The 20,907-nt window shown below is 38.5% G+C and overlaps 1 protein-coding gene across 2 annotated transcripts; it reads left to right on the top strand.

Annotated features, from left to right (window-relative positions):
• Positions 1 to 543: 543 nt before the first annotated feature.
• On the top strand, positions 544 to 10,236 carry BLOC1S5 (biogenesis of lysosomal organelles complex 1 subunit 5). Of its 2 annotated transcripts, none has more exons than XM_079299901.1 (5): positions 544 to 765; positions 1,946 to 2,028; positions 4,120 to 4,249; positions 5,868 to 5,926; positions 6,686 to 6,783. In XM_079299901.1, exons 1-5 carry the CDS (start codon positions 651 to 653, stop codon positions 6,761 to 6,763), a joined length of 465 nt encoding a protein of 154 aa, XP_079156027.1. In that variant the 5' UTR covers positions 544 to 650; the 3' UTR covers positions 6,764 to 6,783. The 2 variants fall into 2 exon arrangements, with proteins under 2 accessions (XP_079156027.1, XP_079156026.1); XM_079299900.1 differs by lacking the exon at positions 6,686 to 6,783 and adding an exon at positions 8,145 to 10,236 and having other exon boundaries at positions 545 to 765.
• Positions 10,237 to 20,907: the final 10,671 nt, after the last annotated feature.

Consider the following 20,907-nt stretch of genomic DNA (forward strand, 5'->3'; position numbering starts at 1 on the left):
AGCAGTTGCTATTCATGTTTGCTGCACCTAGACACGAACTGGGTTGCTTAATGTATGTCTCTTACTATAATTTATGAATCAGAGAATCAATTGGATTTTAAAAAACCTCTGAGACAATCGAATCCTTCCTGTGACTAAACACTACCATGTCAATTAGACCAAGGTTCACGTCCAGTCTTTCCTTAAACACCTCCAGAAGCGGTGACTGCACCACGTCCCTGGTCAGCCCATTGCAGTGTCCTGCGGAGAAATTCCTCCTGATGCCCAACCCGAGCATCCCCTGCCACACCTTGAGGCCATGTCCTCGGTCCTGTCGCTGGTTCCCTGGGGAAGATGCTGACCCCTCCTGGCTGCACCCTCCCCTCAGGGAGTGCAAGAGCAGTCAGGTCTGTCCGGAGCCCCAGGGTGAGGCCCGCAGCTCGCTCCCGCCGCTCGGCAGGAATGCCCTCCCGCCCGCGCTGTCCCCGCAGCCGAGCGCCCTGCGCGGGTTTGGCCCGGGGCTCCTTGGGGGCGGTGCCGCGGCCGGCGCGCCGCGATGACCTCACGGCGCGGCAGCGGGCCCGGCGGAAGCTCTGCGGGAGCCGGCGGGGAGAGAGGCCGGGGAAGGGCCGGGGCGGCCCGGGCTGCGCTGCCCGGAGCCGCCGAGCGCCATGAGCGGGGCCGGCCCCGCGTCCCCGGGCCGTGGCGGCTCCGCGGCCCCGCCGCCCGCCGACAGGAGACGGGACTCTCCGGCCGCCGGGTCCCCGATCCAGCCCATCATAAAGGGTAAGGAGGGAGCGTGCGGGGCCCGGAGGTGCCGAGCCCGCTGTGTAACCCCGCGGCAGCGGCGGAGAGACGGCCCGGGAGCGGCCGGAGTGTCCCGGGGTCCCCCCACACCCCTCTCCGGGATTCCAGCGCCCTCCAGCCCTCCCGGGCTGGGCGGCGTGTGCTGAGGTTTAAAGCTGGACACCTGGGAGGCTTCGCTGCTTTCGCCTCTCAGAACTGGACACCAGGGTGTCTCGGTGGCTTTTTTTCGGGGAGCCGAGTCGGCTACCCAGGCCCTTGCCACGGACATGGAGTTTCCTGGGAAGCTCGCTCTTTCTGTCTTGCTCGCCCAAGTTTTGTCCTGGTTAATCCGTACACAAAAGCGTTTGGACTGGGAAGTGGTTTAGCCTATGCTTTATTTGCTGCAATCATGACTTTCCCGAATTTCTAAATAATCATTCTGCAGTCGTTTTGAACATGGTTCAGGGTGTTGAACAAACACGGGTGGACACAGTAAAACCACAGGGCAAGTACATCAGCTGGGGCAGGAGAGCGCATCCATCCTTTAGATGGTAGTGCCACCGTAAAGTATTTTCTTGGCACTGCGTTGTGTATTTCTTGAAACAGTATTTGCTATGCTCTCACGGTGCTTTTCAATTTAGCAGGCTTTTTCTTTGTGACAGGCGAGCCTGTTTCTCCACATTTACTTAAATGTAAATGCTCTTTTCCAAGACTCAATTTCAAGTCTGGGCCTAGAAAAGAAGACAATGCTGACAGTTTTCCCTTGTAGTGAGGATTCCTCCTGTCTCTTGCTGCAGAAGACTCCCACACTTACTCTGTGGATCTCTGTTAAGCTGAAGTGTTTAGTTCTGGTTTTTTGCCAGCACTAACAATCAGATATGGAAGCTGTACTGAAGAGAAAGAGGATTGAGACAAAGGGTGCTGAGCCACAGAGGAGAGCATTCACCTTTACAGAAAGGTGTTTTGGCATCTGGAATACTGGTTGTGTTTTATCTAAGCTGGTGGTTTGCTGGGTAGATAGGTTACCCTACAAATTCTGTTCTGGTGCTCTTTAGGTTTTGCATGCACTTGGTGAGTAATAGTCCTTCCTTGCACTGAGGTATAGTGCACTGCCTGTGTTGTGTAGCCTGGTGTGAGAGGGAGAGAAAAACTAACATTCTGGCTTTCATTAATCTTCTAGATGTTGGGGAAATCTATTCAAGACTGCTGGATCACCGACCAGTAATTCAGGGAGAAATACGTTACTTTGTTAAAGAATTTGAAGTAAGTATTTGTAACTTACTGGAAACTTTGAACAGCTTTAGCGTCTTTTTAGATATCATAGTAGGTACATAGCATTCTTCAGAAGGGCTTGACATGATTTTTTTTTCCCAAAATAACACACCTGTAGTATATGTCTGCGTCTTTAGCAAACAAGGCAGTAATTTAGGTCTTAAAAAAAAAAAAAAATTTTTTTTAAAGAATATGTGTTTTTTTATTTCTTTCCTGCAGAAGACTGGCAAGAGTATTGATGTAGGAGAATAATGTAGTCCTGACACCTTAGAGAAGTGCTGTTGGTTCAAGGAAAGTATTGTTGGCCAGTGGAGGTTTACATCTTCTACAGAAACTACTTTGTGCCTCAGCTGGATTCAGCTAGTACAGTTACTTTTTTATTTTCTTTGATTTTCGTTACACAAGAGAAAGTGACACTACTGGAAGAAAAGAGGAACACTTTGCCCAAAGTAATAAAATCATTAAAAATTGAATGACTGCTCTTTTTGATTGTCTGTAAATAAGGCTAAAGTACTAAATGTGTAGGACTTTACATATATGTTTATATACAGCTTTGCCTGGGAAGTATAATTTGGTTTCCACAAGATGGCAGCAAAAGTTTAGAAAATTTGAATCCTATGCCAGTAAAAGGTTGTTTCTCTATAGATTTTCTTTCTTACAGAATGTGGAATTTTAAAAATGCAGCTGAAAATGCAGTAACATCTCAAAATTCCAGTATACAGACCTGATTTGAATGACACTAAAATGTCTTTCCTCGTCACCTCCCCCAGCCTAGATTGTAGCTTATATTTCAAGCAAGTTTATTTTTGTCTCTGCTGGTTTAGCAAAGTACAGATATGAAATAAAATCTGATCAGATTGGTATTGTATGGACTTGAGAGTCACAAGAAATAATTACTTTTCTCTGCTTTCCCTAACTAAGCTATAGGATACAGTAAATAATTTTAAATGTCATTCCACAGGAAGGAAAACTCATGGATAAAATTAGGACTTACATCTTTAGGTTGATAATTCATATATTTGTCCCATTTTTCCTGAATCTTTGATCTGTTTCTTAGACAAATTTAATATATTCTTAGATCTTTTATTGAAATTTAGTTACTGGTTTATACTTTTATGGAGGGCAAATAGTAAAATAGAAGATTGTTTAAATTTCTGCAATTTAGAATTTCTTTTAAGTGGGCTTAGGAATACCAGCACCCTACAATGCCAAGTGTTTCTAACTTTTTGAGATATGAGATACTTTTTGGTTGAAACATGTGCTTGTTTTTACAATGATTAGGACCTAGTGTGCAAGGAATGGAGATTTGCACTCAGGAAATCTGGAGCCTGTTTAATTAAGGAGTTTTACTTGTCTGTGCCTCTGTTTCTGAAGTTTTAAAATGAGTGTGGTAATCCCTGTCCCCCTTCATGTGATAGAGTATTTTTTGTTTATGTAGGATTTTTTATCAAAAGTAAAATGTCGATGAAATCCATAGTGTGAATAGTGCTGTGGCTTCATAAAAATAGATAATTTTTTTATTTAGTCAATAAAACAAGATCTTCCTGTACTTGTAATTAATCATGATCAGTAGTAATCTAGGAGTGCTGGCTCTTTAATCAGCTGTGTTATATTATATTTTTAGTCAGCTTCATTGCTTTACTTCAGTTAAAATAATTTTACTTGTTTTCACCTCGTGCTGTACTAAATGTGAAGGGTTAGACATCAAGCAAGCTGTGTTATTTCTCAGTAACCAACTGAGCTATAAAAATGAAATGCATTCAAGCTCTGTTGTTCTCTGTTGTTTTAGAGATGCTGTAAATTATCTATACAAGACAGGACATTTTTCCCAATAGTGTGTAAATAGTTAATATTGTCTTTTCTCACAAGGACCAGAGGAGTCATTAGAAGGATTTTTGTATTTTAATGTGAAGAGTGGAACATTGCTCTCCTCTTTTTTTGGCAAATAAGCAGAGTAACACTTTAGTAGACAATGATCTAGTCTTTGAGATGAAGCTATTTATCAACTGGGAAATCTTCTTTAATTTGTAAAGTGGAATTTCTTTCTAAGCACTCACTCACTTTCTTTCATTTTTGTGGCAGGAAAAACGTGGCCTCCGAGAACTGCGAGTGCTTGAAAATCTAAAAAATACAATCTTTGAAACAAATGAGCGTGTTCTTCCAAAGTGTGAGCAGGCAATGCAAGACAATTTGAGTGAAACCTTGAAGAGATGTAAGCAGGTTGCTTCTTATTGCTCTTGATGCATCATTTTGAGTAATTTAAATAATTTGGATTCAAAATATGATTTGTTAAAAAGTTATCACATTTGGGTGATTTTGTATTCTTTATGTACTTTGTTCTCACTTCTGTGCAACTTTAAAAGGGAAACAACAGGAACATTTTGTGATAATAGCTGATCAGCTCTTGCTAAGGTTGTGTTAAAATTTTTTGTTGATTTGAGTAGAAGCTGTTTCAGCTCATTCTCTTCCTGTTCACTTGGAAATAGTGCTCCAGGTTGACTACAGCCATGTGAAAAATTTGAGTTTCCTGGTTTTTTGCAAGTGTGCTGTGGTGACCATCAAGTTTCTTAATTTTCCCAGAGGACTGCATAATACTGTTTCACATCACCTAAAACAAAACTTCCTTCTGTATAGCTATGAAATAATAATTCAGTCACAAATTGGAAGTCACAAATTGCATACTAATCTTAGTTTCATCCTTATTAATATATATTTCTTTACTGCTCAGATTTTAAAAGAATGTTTGAAATTTTTGCTAATTTTTAAGTGTTCTTCCTCTTATACTCTTTTAGCAGGATGGCTTCTTCAAAGGAGATTCTAAGAGAGTGTGGGTACACAGCGTTAGTTGTCAAATTTATGCAGTTGAAACATCCCACTGTGGGTTTTGTTACAATTTATGTGTGGCATGTTGTATAAACATTTAATTTCCAATAACTTATTTATATGACATCTGGCATATGCAATATAGCAAATGGTAGATGGTGCTTTACACACCAAAAGGATTGCAGGAAAACATTAAATTAAACTTAAAATTTAGTCATGCAAATAAGGCATCCTAATACCATCTAAGTGGGGTGCACCTTCGATGCTGCTCCCTGACTTTCTAATGGCCAGCTGTGCAGTACATCTTCAGTAAGAGAATCCCAGAATGGTTGGGGTAGGAAGGGAGCTCTGGAGGTCATGTCCAACCTCCCTGCTCAAGCAGCAGCAGCTTGAGCCAGTTGTGCAGGACTGCATCCAGTTGCTCTTTGGGAAATTAGTTCATTTAATTCTGCATTTAAATTAGATGTTAAATAAGTTAGGAGGGAGAGTGTGTAGGAATACAGTTCCTATTTCCATTGACAAGTTTTCCCAGGCTTAGTCTGGGAGAGAAGAGATGGACTTCAGCACAAAGATGTTGTACATGTGGAATCTATATACAGCTGATGGGGAGAAAATAAGGGAAAAAAGCCCAACTGATTAAAACAGAATTTGGTCACCTGTTCCTACTTACTGAGAGTGGTTTTTGATGTCTTCTGAGGTGCTGAGTAGTGCACTCCAGCTCATCAGCAGCACTGAGTGTGAACGCAAGAGGACCTCACTGCCTTCCTGCTTTTGGCTTCTAGAACATACAAAGGTTGAACTCTGCAATAAGCCTACTTACTTTTCTAAGCGTAAAAGTTGTAAGTGTAAAGCATTTTCTGCAAGTACAGGTGACTCTTGGGCAGAATTAAGTGACACAGTGGAATATGATCTTTACCTTGCAATAGCTTTGCATCTTCTAAATCCCTTTTAGGCAACTTTCTCTGATTTACAGCAGCAGCCTGATCTACTGCAATTTGTTGTTTCAGTGCAAGCTGCCAATGCTATGATGCATAGACTCCAAGAGAGGGAGTGTGAAGCAAGAAAGGTAAATGATGGATAGATTTTTATTTTGTGATGTAAGAGTCTTGTGCTTCACAGCAAGTTTGTCTACCTTCAGTACAGCAAAACTTAGAAACATATTTTTCTATACCTTATATACTTGCAGTAAAACTTCCTTTGGGGTGATTTCTGCACTTATAAAATGCACACTGCAAAGTTAATGGGTCTAGCTACTCCTTTCTACAATCTCCTGGTATATGGAAACTATTTTTTTATTTCCTTTGCTTTATTTTCCCTCCTAGCTCAGACTATAACATTTGTCACATGCAGGGAAAGCTTAAATATAAAAAAGCTTATTTTCTGTGGAACAAAAAACATCTACTAACCTACCAGAATGGAAATGTAAATCTTTCCTAGTTAGCTGAGAACATTGACCATATTATACATATTGCTTGTTGAAAAGGAAGTTTTTTTTCACTTGTGGATGGGTTATTTAATGAAGGGCTGTATTATAGGAACATGCGAATCATTGGAACCTTTTCAGTTGGCTACACTTTGCTTATTTGAAATATATGTGCCCTGAATCTAAAACCTGGAAAATTATACAAAAAATTAGTTTCATGTTTCTCATTGCTACTTCTTTATTGTGTCCCTGTATTATCTCTTTACTTGCAAAATGCTATTGATAATAATTTAGTTCAGAAAAACCAAAGACATTTCCATGGTCATCAAGCAAAACAGGCTGTACATTGATGGATGTAAGCTGATAGTCATATTTTTCTTTCCTTTTTTGCAATTGATGAAGATGGGCAGTCCAGTTGCAATTGAATGCTGGTACTGGGCAAACAGCACACGTCTGAGCACTGACAGAGTTTGTGTCTGACACTAGAGTAGATACTCAGAGAGAGGTAGGAAATTCTTACAGTTCTGCCACTGTTTGTTTGAAGTAAAACTTTAATAAGAAATTTATAACTTAGAACACTAGTCACTCAGTAAGAATGGTGACTGTCCTTCTAAAAGACATTAGCTGTATGTTTTCACTTTTTTTTCTTTTTTTTTTTTTTTTTTTTTAATGTGTAGTGAAAGAGTAGTTGTAGGTATCCATGATTGATAGCATTTCTTAAAGTTTGAGAGTAAGACTTTTTGGCTTGCAACTTTCCAAAAAGGAGTAGTAACATGTAGGTAACTTTTTTTAAAATATAGATAAAATTTGTCATTGTAGTTCAGCCACTTGAGGAGAAATACCTTTTCCTTACTTTCTGAAAGGATGTGTTCAGAAAAATGGTGATATTTTGGCAGAAGTAGTGTCAAGTTTGGGTGTATAACATGTATCAAAAAGTGTTTGAAACACCAATGTGTAAAAACCTGTTGCATACAAAGTAGTATACCAGTCAAACTGTTTGTGTGCACTGGTATATTTTGTCAGTAGATGTTACTGTATTTGTTACAAGCAAAATGGATCTTGGCACAATGTTGTTAGTGTATCAAAGGCTGCACTGAAAAAAGTAGTGTATTTAGCCCTTGCTGTGTGATCTTGAAGAACAGCAGAGAAAATGTTTATATAAATGTGTTCCCAGTGCCTTTAGTTGACAAAAATTCCACACATAAAAAACAATCATTGCTGATACACTGAAAAGGAGAGAGGCTAAAAAAAGAAGGATTAATCCTCTCTTTTGCTGGGAGATGGAGCAAATGGAAGAGCAACTGCCTAGTTTTACTTTGGCTTCTGCATCTGCAATACAAGGGGGCCAGACTGTCAATACAGCTCACAAGCAATCCCCAGAATTACATTGTGTTTTGTCATGTGCATTGGATGTGTGTATGATCTCTTTTTCTACATATGTAGACATTTTTAATTTTTCTTTTCAAGATAAGATAGTGAATGGAATTAGACTTAGCAGAAGCCAAGCAGTAGGAAAGTATGAGGGGAAAAATAACTTATTTATAAAGGAAGACATTAATCATAGTGAGAACTAGCTGGCTAAAGCAGAAACACTAGCTGCCAGTTTCAAAACATTTAATATGTCTGTTATTGTGTTTTATAGAAATAGCATCATTACTAATACAATCACATTAATAGCATTGCAGACATTTTACCACTTGTTTTGGATTGGCTATACAAAAATAAGTGTTTTCTTTTTCGTTACCCCTTTCCATATGTTTCTTTTGCTAGTTTCCAGAAGCTTTAAAGTTATGTAGCTCTCATTAACCCCTCCGTTTTAGTATGGAAAAGGTTGTTAAAAACTGTATTTTCCTCATTTCAGCTCCAGGCAGACAAGGTGATGGCTCGTGAGGAGAAGTGCATTGCTGACTGCGAGGAGTTCATGAAAGAGCAGCAGAAGAAGCGCGCGGAGGTGGACGAAGAGCACAGAAAAGCTATGGAGCGCCTCAAAGAGCAGTACTCTGAAATGGAGAAGGAGCTGGCCAAATATGCTTCTTTTTAAGACCTTTTCTAATAATGCTGGATTTGTGCCATCCTGAGTTGCTTTTGACTTAAATTGAGGTTCTTTTGGAAAGCTGAAGCTGACAGAAAAAAAGGAGAATTTCCTCTGCTGGATTGGTACAGGAAGAAAAGGTTTGCATACTTTCAACTTAAGTGCCTATCTGTGCTTTTTTGGTTCAGGGCAGGTGGAATGCCAGTATTTGCTTGTTGGAAGGTGGAACTGAAAACTGTGTGACTACATCAGCTCAGGGAGTTGCAACCTGGAGTTTTCTCATCAGCAGAGTATCATATCATTTGGGAAAACAAAGACTAATGTAATATCAACTATCCTGGTGTGCAGCCACAACCCTTTCCCAAAAAGTAGGTTAATAGATTCCAGCCATAGTTAGCTGAGAATTCACTGGGAAAACTGTATTGTGCTTGTAGATTTCAAGAAAGTAAAGTTGTCTTATGGAATATTTTACTTTGAAGATTAACCAGTGAAAGATCTGAACAGAATTTTAAATCCAATTGTAATTCAAACTTTTGGGTTGTATGTTCAGTATTATAATGTAGAATTGCAATTTGAATGGTTTTTGTTAACATAAAAATTGTAAGGTAAGCTTGGTCAACAATTCCTTTTTTTTTTTCTCCCTGTAAATGTCTCGGGCCTCTCTTTTTAAGCTTTACTCTTCTGAGCAAAGCCAAAGCAAGCTTAAAAAGTGATCATAAGAAGCATATCAGTCTTTGTATTAGCTTTGTAGCTAGTACAGGTTTACCTTAAGTATTTGGCATGCTGTTGGTTTACTTAGGATAAGCTTGTCAGAAATTTATGAAGCAATTGAGGTAAGATTTTTGTTTCTTTATCAGAATAACAGATGAGCAGATTAGTGGTTAAATGCCTGTAGTTCTGATCTGCTTTCTTAACAACTTTTACAGCATATATGAAATACACTCCTGCACTGCCTTCCTTTATCCCAAACTTGCAGTTACCAGCAGTGTAACTGAAGAAGTTAATCAGTTCATTAACCAAGGAAAATGAGACATAGTACCTTAATGAAATTTACTGCAAGCTAACCGTTAGTGCAGGAAATATCTTTCCATAATTTAGTTGGTGTCCAATGTAGAATGGAAACAGGTAAAAATAAACAGAATTTACGTGTTACCTGTATTGCAGCAGTAATGTACCAACAAGGGTTGCTTGTGTAGGTTTGTGGCTTGGTTTCAAGGCTCCATTCCTGGCAGCATGTTGATAGTGTGATTAAAGTTAGTAGAGGAGATGGAATAAGTATTTGAGATTTCTTTCAATAACACTGAATTCCTGCCAAGCTGCTCTGCCTGCTACCGTAGGCCCAACAGCTCCATCAATCATCATCGTGTATCTGGACTGAAAAGAGGATTTGCCAACACTGGGGCACACTGGAATGTTGTTAATTCTCTGTTCTGAATGGAAAAAACATAGATGTCTCAAAAGGATCCCACACATGAAAAATAGGAAAGCTTCTTTGTGAACAACTATCTGAATAGAGAGTGACTTCTGTAGTATTTCTCAGCTTGTGTTCCCATGATGAATGTTGTAACTAAGCTCAGACTTTTCATTTAAAAAGAAAAAAATTAGTTCTTGCCTGTCTTTAGAATTGGGTGTGGAATAGTTTTGTTTGGAACACAGGCTGGAAATGGATTCTCTTACCAGATTATTTGGTGTATGTGTGCTCAAAGCCCAAATCTCTTTGTAACAAAACACATTTAACTCCATACTGAATTAATTTTTATTTTTGCACTGTTTATTTTTATTAAGATTTAGATATCTAATTAACTGTGCACTGGAGCTGTGGGGTTTAGTATTTCATCAATTTGAAGACTCCTAAGCAATGATGCAAGTGTTATAAGTTGGATATTCACTGGAAAATAAAAGTGGTATTTCCAAAACCTGGGTTGTATGCTCCTGATTTTTTTGAAAGCTTAAGTGCTAACACTGAAAATATGTTCCCCTTTCTGAATGTTTTATGCTGAAGAATCTTTTATGCTGGAGATAATTTGAAAGCACCCTGCTTCAAAAACTGTCTACCTCTTGGTGTCAGTTATTCATTGTAGGGACTAAATGAAAAACATCTGTTCCTGAAATAATTTCATTTAGTAACTTTCACCTTATTTTGCATAATGTGCTGTAAGTACTTGGAAATGCTTAATCATATTTGAAGCAACTTGACAACATTTGTAGGAAAACCTATTTTTCTGTTTAAATGCTTAAAATTTTTCGACCAATACCTGATGTGTCTCAGTGTGTCTGACTGATAGAGATAGATTCCTGTCTTCAGTATTTTTTGTCAAAGCGGGGCTATGGTCTGTCTGGACAGAATAGTTCACAGTACAACTTTCTTTGCAAGATTCAAATTTTGTTATTCACAGTCTCTGCTATTTGGGAAAAAAAGAAAACTCAATAGTTTAGTAGTTGGTTTTATGCCATTGGTGCACGAAGGAAGTATTTCACCTTATACTTGCAATTTTACATGACTTAATTTCATAGCTTTAAAAATCCTGAGGGTTTATTTAATCCCTGTTAAACCTGATAGAAGTTTACATTTGTTTCCAGTAGGAGTTTGAAACAGTCCTCAATATTAAGTTAACTTCTAGTATGAAATATGAGTTTTGCAATCCATCTTCATACCAGACTATGTGTGTAACTTTTTGCTTAACTATTAGTGCTGTTTATTTTGCTGTTCTTTGGAACTGAGAGTGGGACTGGGTGTCATGTAACCACTGGAATATTTTCTTAGTCCTTCTGTTCTAACGAGCATATAGCAAGAAGCTGGTGTCTTCCTTGGAACTGCTGTATGAAATCTGCCCCTGCTGTATTTAGGAGCAATAACAAATTGAGGAAGTGAAGAGGTATTTAAGGGTTTGGGTTTTTTTTAACTGCCTTATGTTAACAATGAACCTAAGTGCTGTTCTTCATGGAATGTTTTCTATCTAAGGCCTACCACATTGTTTTATTCTTAGGAACGAGGTTGAGTGCTGATTTGTATTTTCTTCCTCTGTTCTTTCTATGGTGACACTAGGTAATACATTTTAAAGAAAAGGTGGATTGTTAAAACTGGAACATCATCTCTCTGATGATTTATGGCTTGTTAGATCTTTCGTTAAAAATTGTGGAGTTTTTTTTTCAGAAGTCAAACTCTTCAGCAAATACGTGGCATAATCAGCCAGTGAATTGAATCAGTTCACTGCTGAGTTGAGTTTGTCTCAAGGGTGTGGATTCTGAGGTTGACACAAGTTCCCCAGCAGGTGTCAGTGTAGTCTGGAGAAAGAGCATGAGGAAGCCTGGTTTTACACGAGATATGAAACTTACATGCTGCTGTTCAGTTGTAACACAGTGTTTGGTGTGAGTAAAAGATATTTTGTGGATAAAGCTGCATACTTTTGAATATAAAGTGACTTTCCAGTGGCATTTGCCCCATTGGAACAGGACACTCTTCAAGTTGTTTATCTTACCAATGCTGAAGTGAGCAGTTGTCTGCAGTTCTTCTGCATTCTAATTAAAATTTATTCTGAGATTAGACTCAAGGAGATAAAAACTTTTCAAGAGTTGCATTCTTACACTATTGTAAGAATTAGTTTTAGTAGATCAGGTTTTCTGAAGATTTGATGCAAAAATTTAAGCTTGTTGAGGGAGATTGTGCCATAAAAAGGAAATGGGATCTTCTGCAAATAAAATTTGTGAATCAAATTACTGTTACACATTTTTAAAACAGGCCCGTTATTTTAATTGCTTATAATGAAGCAATTAATACTTCTCAAACTATTAAAGATGCAGTATGGCCAGTGCATTCTGATCTGTGTGTCAAGGTACAGCAGAATTTGCAGGAAGATGGAATTGGTTGATTAACACAACTTTCATAAATAGTTTCATCAAAGGTTGTTCAAAAAATCCAAATAATGTAGATGCTTAAAGGAGAGGGCAGAAGTCAAAAGCATCAGAGTATTTTGAAGCAATTGACAAAGGGAGTTTTCTAAGGGTTGAAAGAAATCTTGTAGAAATACATTACTCCACATCCATGTACCTTCCAGTTCTGCAGAGTATACAGTTTTGTGTGAAGTGCCTTGATGGTTTCATACATGAGCAATGAGCAAAGTAGGAACAAATTTACTCAAGGCAATGGTGAGTGTTAGAAAGAGGAAAATCTTGCAGAAGTCCTGCTAGGTAAAACTGTAGATTTGAAACTCCAGGCTGACTTCCTAGCTAGAAATCATGTAGAACTGTCCAGCTAAGTTTCATTTTGTCACCTGATATGCTTTTTCTAGGCCAAATCAGAACATAGAAGGTTCAGGTTTTTATTGAACATCATTTCTTGGATGGTGAAGAAAAAGAAAACCCTTTCAAGATGAACTTTTGAGACAACTGTACTAAGGGTGGATGATACTATATGGTAAAACTAATTTAAAATAAAATCTTCCACTTCCTCAGTCTTCCCCACTAATGACTCACTGTATGGATACAAGGAGACCTGCAATTGTGTATAATTTATTATTATTTTTCTTTTTTATCAGTGTTGATATAATGGAATTTAATGGGAATCAAAGCACTGTTTATGGCTTTTGCTCATTACTAAGGTTTTGAGATGGAGGTATTCTAGAAATTTATCCAGCATTTCATGACATGTGGTCCCAATATTCTTTAATCTGGAAAAAAACAAAAAAACCCTTTGTTCTTGCTGCAGTAGATGTTCAGGAACTGGACAAGCATTTTTTTCTTGTCTTTGAATTAATTGTAAAATAAATTTGCCATTTTGATTTTGAAGGCTCGTGGGGTGATCCCTAGCGAGTGCTTTCCCAAATTAGGATATGCAAAAATGCCTCTTGCTACAACATGTTCTAGAATATGCACAGCACTTTTCAGTAGCTTTAGCCCTGGGAAATTTAGTTCAGGATTGCTTGAGGTCATAGGAAGTCCTTTATGAGTGGACACAAGTTTGTCCTTTTCAGATGTTTTTAGCCCTCATTAAATAAATTCCGGCTCCTGAAAATCCCCTCTCCAGATGGCACTAAATATGTTCCAATATTTACTATGTCAGCTAGAAACCTTCTAAGCTGAATTACATAAATAGGAAATACTGTGCATCCTTCCAGTGTACTGATTTGAAATAAAATTGAGCATCATTTATTTATTAAATAATGAATGTTCAAAATTGTAAAACAGAATTACAGTAGTATGCCTAGGTAGCAGCTTGGTTTCAAGCAACAGATTTGCTTTTGGAATCCCAAGGAGGAGTTATCTATCAAGCTCTCAAAGGATTCCAAAGTGTTTTAAGAGCAGGCAGCCTGCAGTACATCGCCAGAGTGGAAAAATTTTGTGGAATCAAGAAGCACTTGAAGCTAACTGTGATATCTGGGTCTTGAGCAAGTTTAGAGATGCTCATTTTATCAGCCAGTGTGATGAATTGTTGTCTGGGGCACCTTGCACAGAATACAAATACTGCACAGACACCTAGTGTAGGACAGCACCTTTCTCCCCTTTTGTTTAACAATTGTGTACCTTAGTATCCAGTGTAAGTGGCCCTGACCACTGGCTACCATATCTGGTTGTAAAAAGATTCAAAAAACCAAAACACCAAATCTCAAAATATATACACATGTACTAAAAAAACAAAAATTGGGGTGACCAGGATTCATTGTTTCGAAACTCTCTTGCAGCTGTTACTTGCAGATGGTACAGCAAATGCAATTTCCTTTAAAACATCCAAAACAGAATATTGTGTAATAAAGCTTTCTGATTATTGACTTTTGTTTCTTAGCCAGATGTTGAAGTAGAGAGGAAATGGATGATGCAGCCCACTAAATCAGTTTTACAGTTTGCCACTGAGATAGTCACTAAAGTCACTGAGGTGGTCACTAAAGGCAAAAATCTTCATTTTGTTTTTAGAGGATGCAAGTCCTCGAGATATGTGAGGTGGTCAATCTGGAGCAAGAAAAGCCATAACAGAGTTTCTGCATATTGTCCCTTAGTCCTAAAACCCCTCTCCTTAGAATAAATAGTATACCCTTTCCAGGCCCAGTTTTACTGTAATCAAAATTCAAATTCAAAAACTGTGTTAAATTTTCTACATTCTTTTTAGTCAAAAATAAAGAAAGAGTCTCAAACTGAGCTCTTGTTCTTACAAGCTTCAGTCCTCATATTTTGCCTGTTGACACGTAGCTGGAACAAGACCACATACTTCTGTGAGGAGGTTATCCAGCAGCCATTGTATCAGTGCTACTGTAGGTCATTGCCTCAGTGTGCTCCCTTTGAAAAGGCTGCCATAAAGAGAAACTTCAGCTGAAAACTATTTCCAAATAATTTTCACACGGTAAGGAATTATTCTTCATATATGATGTGATTTCCACGTGCACCTTCCTTCTGCTTTTAAGTTCCCAGGCTGGTTTGTCCCACAGAATCCAATAAAGAAAGTGTAATTTCTCCCTGGGGTCTTTTCTGGTCATGCTTGATATCACTTAACATAATGAGCTTTTTACTCTCACATCATAAAAGGTTTTGTTTGAATTTTCTCCTTTTTTTGTACTTCAACACAAAGTGTTGCTTACATCCCTTCTAAAGAATGCTCTGAGTTATGTGAAATGTGGACATGTTGTCTGGGCCAACCCCTTATCTCTGCCAGATTCAAAAAGTCTGTTTCAGTACAGTGGTTTAGACTGCGTGTTTTTATTGTGTTTTGTTTCTTTTAAAAATATGTATGTGTGTGTCTTGTTAAAAAACATTGCTGCCCCCGTCTAGGAACAATGCAACACTCACATCATTTCCTGAAAGAATAGAGTTGGAAGGCAATTATCTACTCACCAAACAGGCTAAAACAACAGTTCCTGATATTCTTCTCAAATATTTCAACTTCCCAGGAATCCGGAAAAAATAATTCCATGAGACGGTGTTATGAATGAAGGTATGACATTTCAGTTTCCTTCGCCTGGAATCAGACATCCAGAGGTAATAAATTACCATGTGCTTGGCACTGCTGGGAGGGGGGTCTGGCTGTGGCAAATTGTTTTTCCTCAGTGCAGGAACAATGAAGTGCTTTTACATCCTCCTTTGTCCAGTGACAGGCAAGGGCTTCTTTCTTAATGAGCTTTCATTAGCAATCTGATGAATTACAAAGAGAAGCAACAGGAACCTGATGGCAAAATACCTTGAGTCAAATTAAGTTAGAGATAGGAAAGTACAATAAAGACTTCTTTTTCCCATTTTATCTCTGGAAAGTAAAGTCAGTGACACAGTCTCAGAAATGTGCTGTACCAGGAAAACATATGGGAAAAAAATGAGTGGTGATAAAGTATCTTTCCCTCTTTATGCATCTCAATGAGTGACATTTTAACCAGCATTATCTTGGTCCAGTTTCTGTCACTCTGAAATGACTGCATCTGCTTTCTGTGTTCATTTTATGCCTCTTCTTTTTGTTTTATCAATGTTTTCAATAATAATAATAATAAGTGCTTTTGCAGGTTAATCTTCAGCTTACTCATTAATTTGTTTTTGAGTATACTTTAGAGGGGATTGCAATTTGGATTGTATGATGGACATTATATTGTCATATAAAAAAAGGAAACTCTGCTCCTGGGAAAAGTTGATGCTCTTCCTCTTTGAAGAGCTCCCTTTACATGTTTAACAATCAAGCAAATTGAAAATACTTCTGAGATGTGTGTGTTTAAATCCAAAATGAAGATACTTAAGAAGGCAGCACAGGGAGCTTTGCATTATTAGATTTGTGAAGTCGTAACAAGGAAACTGCAAGTCTATGCACATCAAAAATCAAGTTGTATTAAACCAGAAGCCCTTAATTGAACTTACTCTTACTTCTGTGTCTGGGTGGAGTATGAAGAAAATATTCTTAAAAGGGAAAGTTGTTGATTCCATTTAATTATGAAGGGAGATATCTCTGATTTAATGATATTATGTAGATATCATATAACTTTCCTTAGAGTTCCTTTTCTTACTTCTTTGGGAGAGCTTGACAGAGCTCTACCAGCTCCAGGGCTGTGTGAGATCACTTGTAGCATGGCAGCAGAGGCTGCAGAGTCTGTCTGGACCAGGCATCTGGGAGCACATTCAGCATTTACAAGGGATCATTTGGCCAGAAAGACCTGGACTCAGCAGAGTCTCCACATTGTGTTGTTTTGTGCCAGGGAAAACAGGAAAAAATCCTGCTCCTGCTGAAGCCTTTTGTAAAATTCACGTTAACTTCACTGCATCTAGAATTTAGCTGGGGGTTTTGTAATCAGACAAGACTTCTGGAGGACAGAAAGCAAGTAGTCCCTTTTTAAAATAATGACCCTGAACTGTGGTGAGGAAACCTGATTAATGTAATCACTGTTCTCATGCCACTGAACTTTCATGCTCATGCTACGTAGATCTTTCTCAAATTGAATCTATTGCTGTAGGTTTGCAACTTACCTGATTATTTCAAGGCATCTCATGAGTAATGAGGTCAAGGAACTTTAGCATGTTTCCTGGCTCATTACATATTTTGTGAATAGTAGGCTGGTCGTTAGTACCTATGTATGGTAGGTAATAAGAGTACCTTGTCCTTTACCCAAAATGTCAATAGTGGCTTCTACATGGACCAAAAATAATAGAGGTTAAATTTAGTTAATTGTTAAGCAGATCCTTCTTTTCTTATCTGATAGCCCTGGATATATAAACAAGCATGTTTGAAGGTGAACTTCTTACTTCCATTTTGCCTTCTCTTCTCTTGCTCATGGTAAGGAGGTGATAAGCTAACAGTTTCCACAATAGTTTTGGTAGAGCCCTGCAGGCTTCACCTCCCATCCTTTTTCACATGGCCTCATAGCTGTGACTGCTGTAGGACTTGGTGCTCTGCTTTCCACCAGTGCTGTCCCTTTGGCTTCACTTCAGCTCATTGCTGAGTTGGCAGTGTAACACAAAAGGAGTAAAAGGCAGTAAATTTTTTCTGTTTCTGGAACACCATTAGTGGCCATTAAGCCAGTAACAGATGTTTAACTGAAGGGTCAATTACAAGATAATTTACAACGTGAAACATTTTTTTTGTTGTCACCTTTCACAATTAGAAGTATGTAGTTTACCTACCTAATACTTGAAGTGTTTGTCGCCCGTGAAACTAGCTAAAATCTGGGATGATAATCAGACCCTCATTCCATTATGGGATCATAAGAAAGAAAAAGGAAGGGAGAAAAAGCAGTCAAACAAATGAAAACAGTAAAACAAATGAAGAGTCATTATGTCTTGGTATTCTATAATGTCTATACTGATATTTTGCTAAGTCCTTTGATCAGAAGAAATTGAACTGGGCAATAAAAGCTAAAGATTAGATAAGAAGACTAGAGTGTCAGCTTGCTTGGAAACAAAGCATATTTTAGGATATGGGGTCTGGAAACCTTAGGCAATCTATTATATATTTTATTTTTTTTTTAAACATGGAATTTATTAGAGAGGAGTGGAATTTATTATCGTATTTTAATGTCTGCAGAAAACAGGATTGTCACCTTTTCTTACTGTGCAAGTAATTGAGTCATGGAGGCTACAAATTTATTTTCTATAAAATTGAGTGGGAAAGAAAAGGTCTCAAACTGTGTTTCTTTCTAATAGATGACTGTACTGTGCATCCAAGCATACTAGTAGTGAGGTTGGTTCTAGGGCTTTTTTGGGGTTTTTTTGTGGGGACAGGTTCCTGAATATGCTGATAGAAGAGCTGTGTTTTGTGCAAAGTATAATAACTTGCTCCTGAGGTCTGTGTTAACTTCTGTGTAACTAAGGAAAAGGAGAAAACCCAAACTGAAGAGATGGGAATATTGCATAGACAAGGCACTGGCAGTTATGTTATTTTCATGTATTTCTTGCTCTTAAATGCTACAAACAGAGAAGGGATGAAAGCTAGTAATATTCAGAACAAACCCTGTTTATTTTGCGCACTACACGGATAATCAGTTAATTTTTAGATGGGTGGTTGAGCCAGCATTTAAGATAATTATTAGAAAATACAAGTGGGCTTTCTGGGGGCAGTTGTGCTGCCAGCCCGTGGCCGGAGGCTCGGGCAGACTTTCCCCAATTAGCAGGTTGAGTGCCCGTTCTGGTTGGCCAACTCCACAGTTTGTGCGTCCTACGCGTTACCGCAGTCGAGACTCAAACAGTAAACACCTCGGAACACCAAAAGTGCCAAAAGCCACCTTATTTTTGTTGTTATTTTCCGTAATTATACCTGGGAGGACTGGGGAGTTATAGCACATTTCTTCCCTCCCTTTTATTTTTTCTTTTTTATGGCTTGGTTTTTGCATCCCATAAACCTTTGGCAATGGGTACAACAGCTGCCTTTGGACTTGCAGATGAGGTCCTCGAGGACATGGATGTTTCAGCAATGACCAGGCCCTTTCTTTGACCATGCCAGGGGTTGGTGGTCTGGCCAAGAGAGTGGCCATCGTGTGTACAGCCTCCTTGAGTGGTGTGGGACTCCCCCTCAAGGCTCCCATTCACTTCTGTGATTTCCCTCCTCTCCTTTCTATTTTGTGCTTGGCTTCCTAGTGAGCAATGATGCCCTCTGAGCTCTAACTTCCATCTTTTACTCACGTTTTTTCCTCAACGAGCCTATATCAGGGATTGCAGAGTTCTGGGTTTTTTTCCTCTTTTTTTTTCTTTCTTTAACATGAGAAGTTCAGTTTGGTTTACTTTATGGTAGAAAGTATGAGACTCTACAGCAGAAAAGGTGGGTGCAAGTTGTTTTCATAGAGTTTAATTAAGGTTAAGTGGAGTTCCCCCAAAGTTTGTGCTGGTGCGCTCTAATGTTTGATTTGGAGGAAGGCGCAAGCAGTGGGATCATAAAATCAACACATGCCCCAGAGAAATTACTCATCACATTTAGAAAGGAGGAGAAGGAAATGTGAAAGCACCTAACAAAGGTCAGGCAATCTAACATGATGATGAAGCAGCTATTGCAGTGTAATGTGATTTAGAGAAAAATGTTGACTATTTGTATATACTAGATTTTAATTCACCAAAACCAGCTGGGAAAAGGACACAGATGTGGCTGTAAAGAACAGAGAGAAAGGATCTTTCCATCATGCCATGTTGGCTGGAAAGCAAAGAGATATTAGTACTAGGCAAGAGTAAAAAATACTAAAAATAAAATAATGCAAAACTTTGATATACATATATACCCAAATATATATACCTGGACTACTAAATGCAGTCTACTCCACCTCAGAAAGAATGTGACTGAGATGGGAAAAGGGGAGCCAAAATCTAATGAAGTTTTGACAGGTGTGTAAGTAGGCAGAAGGTTTTAGAGGTGTGGTGTGGACTCTAAAGATTTTAATACAGTGAATAGCACAAAGTAAACCACAGATCTATTAATATTCTTTTATTGTCCAAGAGTAGGGAGAAAAGAGATTAAATTTATTTGACTACTACGACTGATTAGAGAAATTGAATTTTTTATATAACAGACAATTGATTTGTTGTCCACACTATAGGTTGTCATTGACCAGCTGCTATGTTGGTAAACTTTCTGGGAAAATTGTCCACACTGCATTGAAGGACTTGCTTAGGAAACTTTCCATTGGCTTTCTTGGCCTAATTTCATTGTGACCTTTCCTAACTGTTGAACACTATCCTTTGCACAACACTTTTTAACACAGATGAAGGCATCTCATCAGATACCTGTCTTAAGGTATGTGTTTTCCATGGATTTTAGTTCTTCAAACAATCTGTTTCACACTGTATATTGTGTAACAGTTGCTATCTAACTCTTAGGGAACTCTAGGAAGGATTTAACAAAAAATCTCACAGTTTACTGGAAATATGATGTATCCTTTTTCCTTTAAGATTCCCACATCCTATTACACCTCACTGTTTTCCTGGGTAGATAAGCATCCATGTGCATTTCACAAAATTCTTGAAGAGGAGAATGCACATGGCTGATCATATCTGATTTGTTTCCAGTGTTAAACTTGTCAGTGAATTTTGGGCAGGAAGAATGAACAGTGCAGTTTCTTGGAAGTACCTTGTAGGAGGTGGAATGACAATGGATCCTGCACAACTTTGAAAGGTGCCATGGGGAGGAAACTAAATGGCACATTGACTTGGTGGGGAGAGAGAGAACCTGCTTCTACTAGGAAAATACAAAGAATCTAATTTTTTTTTCCCCTATAAAGCAAATACATCCATGCCACTAGAATGACTCTCTGGGCTTTCAAACAAATTTACCATGCAAAGGTATTGAAAGGCAAGGTGGCTGCAGTCTGTGCCAAACTTGTAATATTTTGTTGCTCTTGCACATTAAGAGTTTGCTGTAAATAAGCTTTCTATCTATGTGCCCTTATTTGTTTTATATGGAATTAATAGTCCAGCAGCATGTTTGCCTACAGATCCTTTTATTTCCAGCTTTTCTGAAGTGCAGTGAACCTGTCTTGTTTTGTTTTAATATCACTGGAATAGTGGGCACTGACTGTTGAAGTGTTTCATTGTGCAAGAATGACTTCTGAAGGTGAGAGAAGGACATCTGGCTGTGGACATCTTACAGGTGAGGAAACTGTGAGGCTTTCCTAGTGCTGGCACAAGGAAAGTGGGGTTGCTGTCCTTAGGGGTGGCA

This window comes from Erithacus rubecula (assembly GCF_903797595.1).
Source record: "Erithacus rubecula genome assembly, chromosome: 3".
NCBI classification, from domain to species: Eukaryota; Metazoa; Chordata; class Aves; order Passeriformes; family Muscicapidae; genus Erithacus; species Erithacus rubecula.